Below are 12,952 nucleotides of genomic sequence, written 5' to 3' on the forward strand. Positions count from 1 at the left end.
TGCTTTCTCTTTCTCTTGATAAAATCACCACTACCTAGTGCAATACTTTCATGCTTTGATGATTTTTCTATTCTTCTTTGGATGTGCTCTTCCTTATCCTAATCAAGATGCTAATGCAATACTAATCTTCCTCCACCTTGGGTAGCAATGCTTCAATTCGACGGCACCACTTTTCAAGAGTGAAAGGAATATCTAATCCTAATGCACAGTCTAACCTATTCACCTTGTTAAGTCTTGGATACCATGTTGAGGAACATGGAAGTCTAGGCTTAAGCTAAAGTGGATTAAATTAAATGCTAAACATGATTAAGATAACATTAGCAAGAGTAAAGAATAAATAAAAAGAGATGAACAAGAAATGCAACTAAATGGACTTACTTAATATTGCTTGAAATGAGTTGATATGTTTACATTGCTTGAAGGTGCCCCTTTTATATAAGGTGGCCACTAAGTTGCTTGAGAGCTCATGTGGGATAAATTAGCTTTGATGATGTGGCAACTTGTTAGATGACCTTGTACCTTACTCACTCCCAAACTCTTCCTTGTGCTCTTTGGCACCACATTTCTCAACACTTGTAAATGAGATATAGGATAAAAGAGACCTCTGTAGCAACTCTATGTGAGCCTGCGGGAAGAAGAAGGAGACAAGAAAACTAGAATTCTTGGGTACCCTTATCCTCTTGATTGCTTGCACCTGTGTGTTGTCAACGTACTTTGAAAGAAAATGTGTCCTTTCATTCATGTATAAACATCTTGAAGCGCTTGAATGAAGATAGACACTATAACCCATACCATTTCTTAAAGACATCCTCTTCGAATGCATGTCTTTCTCAAGTTTATATGAACATCTTATAGAGCTCGAATGAGCATGAACATCAAGGCTATGATTATATTCAGCATGAGGAATCGATGAACACCGAACAGAGATCTCAAGGTACATCGCAAGGTTGATAATACCAAATTCATTTACTACATTTGAATCTGAGTTACACGTCATTCATCAAGTCATAAGATTTTTGTGATCGTTTGTGTGAGTGAAGTTTTAAAAAAACCCATACATAAAGTATGGTAGGGACTTGGCACAGTCCTCCCCAAAATTGTATAAACGTAGGAGAACGTGCCCTTCCCCCGTTTCCCAAATAGCACTTTGGATATCAAAAGTGGACCAAAACACCTTTATTGTTGAAGGTGGCCATTAGTCCTACGTATTGATTCATGATACAAAACTCATTTTCAAGTGTGGTAATGAATTTGTAATTTTCCAATTTGCAAAGTACTTTTGAATCCCCATTAAACATAAGAGCAAGCTTCAAGCTCATCGATTGCGGATGTCAGTCTAGCATTGCTTCCAAGTATGCTTTCAAATTCATGTTCATTCGAGCATTTCAAAGGTGCTCTACACTACACGAAGTATGCTACCAAAGCACTCACACAAAACACGGTAAACGAAATTGAAAAAAAATAATCATGTTTTGCAAGCTTCATAGCATGGAGTGCACCTGGTTTTGATGATGATGATGATGATGATGTGTGTGTGTGTGTGTGTGTGTGTGTGAGAGAGAGAGAGAGAGAGAGTACCTACTTGCGTTTATGCACCAAGACATCTTGTGCATGAGGTATTTGGGGATTCTCAAGCATATACAAGCTTGCAAAATGTACCCCCCATGGATGTGGCACGATGCACCTACTAGCCATGGATCCCACCTTAGGATGCCAATTGGGCAGTGAAGATGGTGCTCTGCGATACCTTGGCGTGGAAGGAGGACGTGGAGAATGAAGTGGCCTGCCAACCCCAACTGTCTGTTGTGGTGGGTGGGTAGAATTGCCTATAGAAGTTGCCGTCTGCACAAAGAAGCAACTATTGGTGGTTGAGGCAAGCAAAAGAAACAAATAGTTTTTACCTTACTTAGACAAGGATGGGAGGTGCTTGTTATGACAACTGCTTATCGTGGGTGGGCGCAAATGCATGGTGCAATAGAACGGCTTCAAAATCAAGCTCAAAGTCATGGACTATAATGTGAAGAGCTACCATCAGTGCACCATGGCGTATAGCATCGAGACGATTTTGACGACAAGGTACCTTTTCCTTCTTTACTGGTATGCCCCTAGTCTTTCTTCTCTGTTAAAGAGCGCCAGGACATAGTAGAGCTCCTCCTTCACCATGGAGAGCTGTTCTACAACTATGCCATGGAACAACCCTTTCGCTTCATGCACTTTGAGGGGTCGAAAACAAAATTTATATTCTAAATTTACAATTCATGATGGATTTGAACTAGCTTATTAACATCTTGATCTTAATTTTGTAATAGAAACAAAGTGAATCCTGGATTTATTCACTTGGATTCGGGTGTTACTCATTAGTCTCTAATATTCCATGTCCATGAGAGCCTCTGAGCCATGTTCGAACCTTTGAGTTTAGTTCACACACCATGCCAAGTAGGGTTAACTGTGTGTTAACCAGTTGCGTGCGCTGGTATAATGTTAGGATTAACTGTGTTAATCGACTATGTGCATTGACATATTTTAGTTTAAACTAGGGTTAATTGTGTGTTAACCAGCTATGTGCACTGGTATATTATCAAGATTAACTGTGTGTTAATCAGCTGTGTGCACTAGCTTTTACAAGAGGGAATGTTACTCATGTCAGCCTCTTTGGTCAAATGTGACGCCTATGCAATCATTGCTTACACATGGGAATGATTAATGTGTTTATGCACTGATATTTCTCAACCGGGAGGATTATCACGGGATTGAGATTTTTTTGTTTTTTAGTACCCAATTTAAGCTTGAAGAGAAGCTCGGGTAAAAATAGCCTTGTAACCTATTCTTAGAAATAATAAAACTATAAATACTAAAGTAGGGATGCTTTTGGCACACACTTGTTGGCACACACTTGGGGGGGCGTTGTTGGTACCCAATCCTGTGTTTTTCTTGCGCTTGTACTTTCTATTATGCACGCTTCTCAAGGTCTACTATTTTTCATCATAATCACACTCTTAAACAGCTTCATAGAGAGTTCCTAGTCCCAACCCTCTCGAAGCAATTCAACACAAGAAGTGGATGCTCAAAAGAATAAGAGATCTTATGAGCCATTGAAGGTCTAATGTGCGAGACGTAATAAACAAAGGAAAAAGTAAGCCCATGTATCTCGACATCAAAGATTGGAGAAAAGCTAAGGCAAAGGTCCGTGCCCGACATGTACAAGGAATAATGAAAGGCTACTAAAATACACCTCGAAGGTTCACGGACTTCTCACCTTGGCACACTGGTGGCATGGGATGCTTTCATACATACTTTGTAAGTTTTCATATCTTTTTCTTTTTGCAATATACTTAATAATGTATGTATGAATTGCTAAATAAGATAAATATTCTTCCTTGAATGTGTGTAGAGGGTAGTGGAGCGTGGTTATACTCAAGATGAGTATGACTTCATGTGGTCTCACCACAGAACGACATCCTTGTGTCTCGATAAGATAGCGTGGGAAGGACACGAGCTCAATTAGGCCCACATCATCAACTATATAAGTATATAATTTCGTCAAACATTAAAGTTTACACATAAACTATGCATAAATTCATTTATCTTTTATACATCTTTAATGTTTTTTCAATTAAATTATCTTGATAAAACTCATGGTTCAATTCATGCAGGGAGCGAGAGGAGGTGTTGATGGATCACAAGACGAGTAGCTCTTACATATGCCTTTTGCTTATATATGCTCATATGTTTTATAAGAGCTATGTTTGTAATTTTTGTAAGAGCGCTAGCTCAGCTCATTATTCTCTTTGTGACACAACTTTCGAAATTCCCAAAGTATCTAGGTTTTCCCAAATTTTGTTTAGAGTTTTATACTTCTTGTGAGGTTTCTTAATGTCAATGAGTTACCGCATCTTGAATACGAATATTTGTGCACTTTTCAATTTACTCAATTTTATGCATGAATTCGATTTTGTTTTCTGCATCTTTGTCTTTGATGTGTTTATATTTAAAGTGCCCAGCTAGGTACTGTGGGCAGATTGGGACAGGTTGGGGCAAACTGCCCCCAATCTGTTCCATTTTGCCCAAAAACGAATTGTATCAGTGTCGATATTTATGTCGATACAAAGGTCGATTTTAAATCAGTATATATGTCGGTAAAAACGTCGATGCTGCATGCATATATCAACGTTCGTTTCAGAGGTAGCGTCAGTATATTGGTCGATAAAGACACCAGTAAGGGTGACTGATGAATATACCGACGGTCATAACCGACAAGCATTGCCAAGAATTTCACTAACTATACAGTGGTGGTAGGACCCATATTTGCCATTGACAACTTGTCTAAACTCTTCTATGTGTATATTTCCGAATAGTAGTATAGTAGTTTGCAAGAAGGATGAAAAATGAATTTACATTTTGAAACATGGAGGTACCAAAGAAAGTGACACACATTGTGTTTATATTTTTTGATAATTAAAAAGTCTCTAGAGAGGCCAACAGACACTTGCACCATTATTAGTGGTGGTGGCTAGTATGGGGTGAGCCATAAGTTGGGGTGAAATGGTGGTGGGAGGATTTCTTGCTAGAATGGATACTATGTTGTTTTCCTGGTACGAGTAACAGTTCCGTCATTTCCAGCGAGGGCCTCGTATTTGTCCTTTCGTGTGAAGGTGGTGCATTCAAAGCTGAGGGTGGCCGCAAGGAGGCGCTGGACGTAGTTGGCGACCTCGTAGGGGGTTTTACCGCCAGCACAAGTGAGCTCTGTGGGGAGCTCATCGAGGAAGGTGAGCTCGTAGACGGGGCTAGGGTTCATCAAGAAGTAGACGAAGTCCATCCCCTTCCACCCTCTTGCGGTGGTGGCATGGAACATGCCCATGCGGGTGTTCACAGCTACAGGGACTATGTTGTTCGCCAGCTCGGCAAAGAGCGCACTAAACCTAAGCACGAAAGGCTCCCTGCATGTCGTCCCCTCCGGGCATATCACTAGATCCCCTTCTTCTAAAAGCTTCCGAATCTGCGCAGCATCCCTCTCCCTATCCCTTACCAGCCTCACAGTCCGGATTGGCGCCATGACTTCAGACACTCGTGACACCGAATACACCACTGCATTCATCGGCCGCCCCACTGCAACTGCCACAGCCACAGGGTCCAGCAATGTCCTGTGTGTGCATACAAACAGTACCCCGTGTGATTTGCCCCCCTTCTTCACACAGGCCGGTGTTCTCCCCTTCACAATGAGCCTCAGCCCCACGCTTCTAAATGCTTTGTCCATCATGCCCAGCGGAACTCGAAAGCATATTGCCACCCTTATTAATGCTAAAATGAACCCTATTGGAAACCATATTAATGTTAACAAAGCCCATAATGGTGTTGGCTTATGCACTAATCGCCCATCATGGAAGATTAAGGGTTTAGGAAGCTTGCTTCGAGGAAGCGGATCCTGTATGGGGAAACGAGGCACGATGTATCCCTCCTGCAAGTAGTAAAGACAGAGGAGAGATGAGAGGGGGTTCCTTGCTCGAATTAAGGCAATCTAGCTCTTCGCTAGTAATGAGAGCTAAGCAAGATCTATATTAATTATATGAGTATGTATTGCAGTATAGTACCTTGCACGCTGCCAGGAAAGGGTAGTCACTGGGGCGATCACCCAAGCCGACATCAGGCAATGCATCTCTGAATTGCTGCTTGAGAGCCGTTGCTTTGTTGTCGCCCGCCATGACACCAGGGCTTTTGAGAAAGCCGGTGGCGCGGCCGGACTGGCTAATCTCGAGCTCAGAGCCGATCACCCCGTCGACACCCAGGTGCTCTTTGGCGAAGGGCTCGATCATGATGCGCGGGTTGGCCGTGAGAATGTATCGCTTCCCGAAAGACGAAAAAACCCTCCACGTCTCCGGGTGCAGATCTTCCAAATAGAACTTGGGCAAGACCGCCCGCGCCACCGACGCTATGTCCGCCTCTCTCACGCCCGCACACGACACAAAAATCATCAGCTTTATGGCCGCCGCCTCCGACACACAGTGGTACAGAAACCATAATACCGGAGACAACAACAGCAGAGCTGCAAACCTGAACAACCCGCCGGCGGACGCTTCAAAGGCAAGCAACATAAAGTAAGGAAAGGCGCTGTTGTCCCTCAATAAGGTCCCATCTAAATCCGACACCACTGTTTGCTTCTCTCTACGCTCCGAGCTGCACTGATACACGGATGAGAATAATTGCTGGGATTTACAGCTTGTTTTCATCTTTGAAAGACGAAAAAGGCAGGAAGCAATCGCTCAAATTGAAAGGCAAGCTGGATGCCCTTCTCTCTAGACTTTGTCGAGATGAATGTGCCCCCCAACCTCTCTTTATAAGCTCGCTGGCTCTCTCTCTCTCTCTCTCTCTCTCTCTCTGTCTGCATCGCCCAACGCTTCCATTAATCGACTTCTCTGCAATACCATGAAGTTTTTTCTTCACGCTTTGTTGAGAATCAGGTGGAAGCTTCCAATGGTAGATATGAAGAATCGCAACTTTTCATCTTTTTAGTAGGTGCCTGTGTGTCTAATCATGATCATGGTAGTCTTATAGTATATAAGACTCTACACTAATTTCCAACTAGTGGTTGCTGCCTGCTTCTGCCGCCTCTTCAGCGCATCCCTTGTTTTTCTAATTGGTTGTTAGCCTACTTTGGGTGAAAAACAGTTGAACTTTGATATGTTTTGGAACTGCAAAATTTGGGAAAAAAACTTTAAAAGCTTTTATTTCAAGTAGGCGTCTGCATGATCTCTCTGTCTGTCTGTCTCTCTCTCTCTCTTTTATTCCAAATAAGCATCATGTGCATCACGGGACATATGCTATTTGATCACGTTCACTAACATATGCTAATTTTGACTTAGGTGATCCCAAAAACCTTGTTTTTTTTGGGCATAATTAAATGTTCACTTTTTTGTATTTCTATACTCCTTATCAAGTATTTTGAATGCTCCTTCTCAAGGAAGGAACTATGACCAAACTATATTCACTTCTAGTGTATGATCTCCCAAGTGGAAGGAAGGAGGAGCGTATAAATTCGATTGTAATGGGTAGGGAGAAAAAATTGGGGGTGGTGCTCTTGGTTGAAGACAACTAATAGAATAATATTTCAAGGTTTACATGTTATACCAAAATTTATTTTTTAATGACCAAAAAAGTTAATTTAAGATCCAAATTATGTGCAAAAGATCTTATAAAGATCTATTAATGCACTATAATATATGAGAGCATTTCTAGTAGTGCATCTTTATAGTAGATAGTCTAGAATTACTAGTCTATATTCGATGTTGATTCCAATAAGTATTTGATTATATGGCCCATCAATACCCCTCAATCTTCAAAGGGTTTTGTAGCATCAAGAACCACTAGTAGCAAGCTACTTGTGTGCTCAATTTGCCACCATTAAGGGCTAATTAAGTGCAAATCCTCTCCATCTATAACACCTCAGTTTTCATTTCTTTGTGCTTTATTGATAGAACTAGCAAAGCCAAAGTATTAGTTTCTTTCTATTCAACCTTCAAGGAAATAATACCCTTGGAAATATTGCATGTATCCCTCTTCTTCAATATACATATTGCATTCATTTTTCATATTCAAAGTATCTTTCTTTAATATACATATTGCATTCATCTCATCTCTTATATTTGGAGACTGAACTCTTTTTATATCCATAATCTTCAGTGCATCGTTACACTCTTATTTATAAATATATATATATTCACACCATGTAGATTATGATTTCCATCATAACATATTGCTTGCACCTTGTTTACATCCTTAAAGACATCTTTATAGAATCGTCAATTGCATCTTCATTTTGCAAAGAGACTTTTCCACTTCTATTAACACTGTAAATACAAAACAATGTTTTAATTCAATATTTGGGGCATCTTTTTTATGTATGCATGTCATTGGGACTACTTCCCCTATCTTTGTAACCACCTTGGAGCCACCTCTATATCTCAAGATACTTTGTTTCTTGCATAACCAACTTGCTAACCACCTTACTCCAAGGTCACCTCTATATCTTGCTACTTTCTTTCTTTCTTATATCACCATCAAGTTTGATATCTTCTTCTTTACATACTTTGGATATTTTTGTATCTTTCAGTCTTTAAGTAGATTAACCTACCTCCACTACATATTTTTAAGGCTATGAGCATGGTAGGGAGAATTAAATTAAAGTAGTGTCTTGAATAATGTGATTTTTCATGTTATATAATATAAGTGAGAATAAAAGTAATTAATAAATAAATTGTTTTAAGACTATATGTACTTTAAGCCACCATTAAAAGTAATTTTATATTTTAAAATAGCATCAAAATTCCTTAACAACACTATGGTGAGTTGCGCTATATAGCATCAAAAGTTTTTTTTTTTTAAATCACATCAAAGATGCCTTATCAGTACCATGGTGAGTTGCATTGTATAGAACTAAAAGAAGGTCGTCTTAGCATGCTTTTTACAACCTTAAACAACTAATTCTTATTTTATAGTTGGGTCATAACCTTTCCTTTGTTCACAGTAGAGAATAAACAAATACATGGATAATTTAACATCGAGAATTTTTCTCAAGTCATGAGCACCACGAACTTAACTAACACAACAAAGACTAAAATATAGTGCTTTTGAGGATATTTCATTATAAGGTGCATGACCTCCAAGTAACAATCCTTTCAACCCGCACTACAATAAAAGCAAGCAATATCGACGCTTATTTGCGACATTTTAGCAATGTTTTACGTCACGCTGCTATAAGCATCACTGGGCGCCATTTATATATAAGCGATGCCCAATGGCGCATAAAAAATAACTTTTCAAACCCGTGCAATGTTGCCGACGCATTTCTTTTCCCCCCAAAATATTTCCTACACTCCTTTCTTTGAAGGACTGCACCAGCTCCATCTACTCCATCAATCTACCTCTATCCCATGCATTTGTACTTCCTTCCTCTTCCTCTTTCTCTTTCTGTTTCTCTTTCTCCTTATTCATCACTACATGGCTATGGTATGACCTAATACATAAAGCATAGAGCTAATGCATACATAAAGCTTTAAGCTTAAAGAATTTTTATGCATACCTAAGCTTATGCATAATAGTTTAAAGCTTATGCATAAAGATTTATGCATAGAACTTAATGCATGCTTTAAGCTTATTCATAAAGTTTTATGCCTGAGCTTATGCATAGGGCTTTACGCTAGTGCATGCTTTTAGCTTATGCATTAAAGCTTTATGCATAGAGATTAATGCAAGTTTTAATCTTATGCATTAAAGCTCAATGCATACGCTTATGCATAAGTTTATGCATAGAGTATACACATAATAGATATGTTTTTTAAAGTCCTCCAACAATAGATATGTATGTTATACACAATAGATTTCATACACGTAATGGGGCATATTGGGGATAATACCCCAATTTTCCCCAAAAGAAAATTGTTCTCAACATCGTTGATCGACGCTTATAGCGTCAGAAAAATAGCATGGCTTATAGCAGTGCTTACACCCCAACACTTTTCCTCCAGACTCCTTTATAAAAGCCATGCTATAAACACCACTACCTCCTCTTTCTATTGTAGTGCTGATATTGTGTTTCTCAAGTAATAATATTTTTTTATTGCTTCAACCCAATATTGTGAATAGGTATTATTTAAATATTTGTCCACGTTGCTATAATTATGTCAAAGAATGTAAGCACGAGAACTTACTTTGAGTTTTATTTTGATTACAAAAAATTCTTGTAACCTTAAAAATAAATTCTTTTATAGTTAGTCTATCCATCTTATAATGTTTCCCTTGTTCATAATAGACAATAAGCAAGAAGTACAGCTTCTATAATTTGCATCAAGATTTTAGCTCAATTCATGAGAGTACCATAAAATAACCAAAGCTTAAAAAAATGAGTGATTTTGGATTTGTGATTTGTGAATGCTTCATAAGGTGTGTGTGTGTGTGTGTGTGTGTGTGTGTGTGTGTGTGTGTGTGTGTGTGTGTGTCCTCCTATACTTTCTATTATCGACAATGTGCTTCTCCAAGTAATAAGCCATTTTCATTCCTTCGGACCAAATTTTACTAGGGGGTGCATGCTTCTCTACTAGCATATAATTTCAAACATAATCCATAACTTCAGACCTAATAGTAATAGGGGGTGCATGCTTCTCTAGTAGCATATAATTTCAAACATAATCCATAACTATTCCAGTTATCTCCAAGTAATAAGCCATTTCATTACTTCAACCTAATATTAATAGGGGGTGCATATAGTCCAAACTATTCCATTTAGCACCTTTGCTACATGATTACACTAAGGAGTGTCAAAACATGAAAAAACAATATAAAAATTTCATTTGAATTTTATTTTTATCACACGATGTAAGCTCAATGTAAGAAATTCACACTTAAGACGTACGCAAGTCAATATTAGATAATTTGGAAAAAAACTCATGTTTTGGGAATCAATCACTCCATTCATGTATATACCTTAAACATGCCAATTTTAAATTTGTCGAAGATCGAAGATTGAAGATCTAGATTCTACTCTTGATATGTCACATGAGGGGGTTTTGAAATTTTTTTGGAAAAGTTCACCCATGATCCCATTTTTCAAATGGGAATAGGATTTTTCCCAAATTATCTAATATGGTGTTACTCAGTAGTATCATTAACACTTCTCAAGCATTAACATTATTATTTGTTTGTTTCTTAATCATTGCTTAAAATTTCCAAAAAAAACATCTAACTTCTACCTCAAAAAATATACATAGGCATACTTGATGTAGTCAAAAATAAATATGAGGGAATATCTACTAAGAATCTATAGGTTTATTAGCATTTTTGTGTTGTCCAGTCCTCTACCACTCTGTGAAGGTTTTTGACTTTTCCCTTTTAGATCTTTAATCTATTACCTTAGTGTGTGTCAGTATTTTTTCATCCTTGCTAGTATTCTCCCTTTCTTGAAAGATTGTCCATTTTTAAAGAGGACACCACATGTCCACCACATAAGATGGTTGAATTTTAACGCTTTTGTCATTGTTTCATGTACACTTATTTGGTTTAAGAGATAGGGTTTTACCATTGTGTTTCTATGCTCCTTGTAGTAAGCATTGAAATCACTATGAAAAAGAAAAGCCCAATCGTCCTCTTATCGGATTGCTACCACGTACAATTGTTTGGGATTTACTCTGTTATGCATGTCTGTGTATTTGACTTGCATCAATATACATTGAGCTTGACTAGCTTTTAACAATTATCAATGGTGCTTTCAAAAGGTATATACCTATGTTATATCTCTACCAATTCCTCACATACCTGCTTAACTCCATCAATTCCATGGTAATTTTAGTATATTTTTGGTGTTAAAGGTAGTTGGAGGACTTCAATGATAAGTTCCTTATTTACAACTAACTCCACTGTGTGATCTCCAACTTTACTACTCCCATTTCATGATCTAGTTTATAGGAGGACTTCAATGATTAGCTCCTTATTTATAGATGACCTTCCAACTCTACTAATCCCATTTTTTGATCTAGATCATAGCAATTGATAAAATCCAAGATTCTTTTTGGATCGCATTCTACAGTCTAATAATTTACTATAGGTGGCCCAATGTTATTACCTACAACTTTTCCAGTACTCCTAGCTCCTGAAGAATAGAGTTGGTGCATGGTACACGAACAACCATTTTTTATCTACTATATTCGTTAGTTGTCGTACTTGGATCTTTTAAAAATCATGAAATTTGTCTTACAGGATACCCTCAGATGCTCCACACTCTTCCACGAGTGTGTAGAGGAAAAATCATAAGTGCTTATTTTTAGTCCAAAAAAGGCATGTTTTCGAGCAAAAATTCACACAAATTAGTGAAATATGAGGTAAAAGAAGGACTTGAAAGCAAAATTCAATCTTTAAACAATCATGAGACATGGAAAGAAATGAATTTCAAACTCGACCCATGATTTGTGATAGAAAATTCTTTTTAAAAAAGATTTTTATAGGAAAAATTCTTTTAAAAAAAAGATTTTTATAGGAAAAATAAGCAAGAAGAGAGCAAAAATCTAGCTAATTAGCTTACCAGGCTATTAAACAAATGTAGAAGCACAATTAAAGCTGTTGTCCAGGGATTTAGGAAAGAAAGCAATAAATAAATTTGTTTCACAAAAGTTCCATGTCGAATTTCACTAGAAAGATAGCAAGCAAGGTTCTAAGGAGGGTGCCAGCAGAGGAGCGAAAGTGCCAAGAGGTGCTAGCAAATGAAGGAGGATTGGCCGCGCTAGTCAAATCGGTGTTGTTGTCCTAGAGGGGCTGGAGCATCATAACACAGCAGGAGGCCACCTCCCCTGCAACCCCACAACTGGTGATGCAACCTCCACAGCCAAAATTCTCGATGCTCCAGATTGCTGAAAATAATTGAGATGGATTGGGTGCAAGGATCATTAAATTTCTTGCAATGTCACATGAATGATGGGCTCAAAGAGATGACAAAGATACAATATATCATCAAGGAGAAGGATGTTGCATGCATTGAGAGCACAACAGCCTTGCAAGACCTGATGAGCCAACAAGAACCATTGCAGGGAGAGCTCTGAAGAAGGAGGGAAAAAGCTGACCAAGTGGATGACCTGCGAAGGCAGCTTAAGGAGATCCAACAGGCCAACAAAGGGTTGAAGTAGAAAATGGAAGAGATGAAGAAATACATGGCCAGAAAGGATCAAGAAACCCTACAGACGCAGGATGATCTAAACAAGGCTATAGAAGGGCAAGCAAGAATGGAAGCACAAGTCGCCCTAATCTGAGAAGAGCACCTGAAGATCATAAGGGATGTCGAATAGGGCTGACAAGGATAGAGTAGAATTGGTGAAGGGTAGAGGCACAGCTAGCAGTACTGGATACCAAGGATTATCCAGAGGTTTACGAGCTGGACATGGAGAAAATGGAGCATTGGAAAATCATGCAGTGGAAG

General features: G+C 38.5%; 1 protein-coding gene across 1 annotated transcript; it reads right to left on the reverse strand.

Annotated features, from left to right (window-relative positions):
• Window positions 1-4,411: 4,411 nt before the first annotated feature.
• Window positions 4,412-6,283, reverse strand: LOC147611634 (glycerol-3-phosphate acyltransferase RAM2-like). Its single transcript, XM_086785003.1, has 2 exons — window positions 5,589-6,283; window positions 4,412-5,455 (listed from the first exon to the last, which is right to left on the reverse strand). Exons 1-2 carry the CDS (start codon window positions 6,222-6,224, stop codon window positions 4,577-4,579), a joined length of 1,515 nt encoding a protein of 504 aa, XP_086641129.1. The 5' UTR covers window positions 6,225-6,283; the 3' UTR covers window positions 4,412-4,576.
• Window positions 6,284-12,952: the final 6,669 nt, after the last annotated feature.

The sequence above is a fragment of the Cibotium barometz genome, chromosome 47, assembly GCF_041138505.1.
Source record: "Cibotium barometz isolate CiBa-2024 chromosome 47, ASM4113850v1, whole genome shotgun sequence".
NCBI classification, from domain to species: domain Eukaryota; kingdom Viridiplantae; phylum Streptophyta; class Polypodiopsida; order Cyatheales; family Cibotiaceae; genus Cibotium; species Cibotium barometz.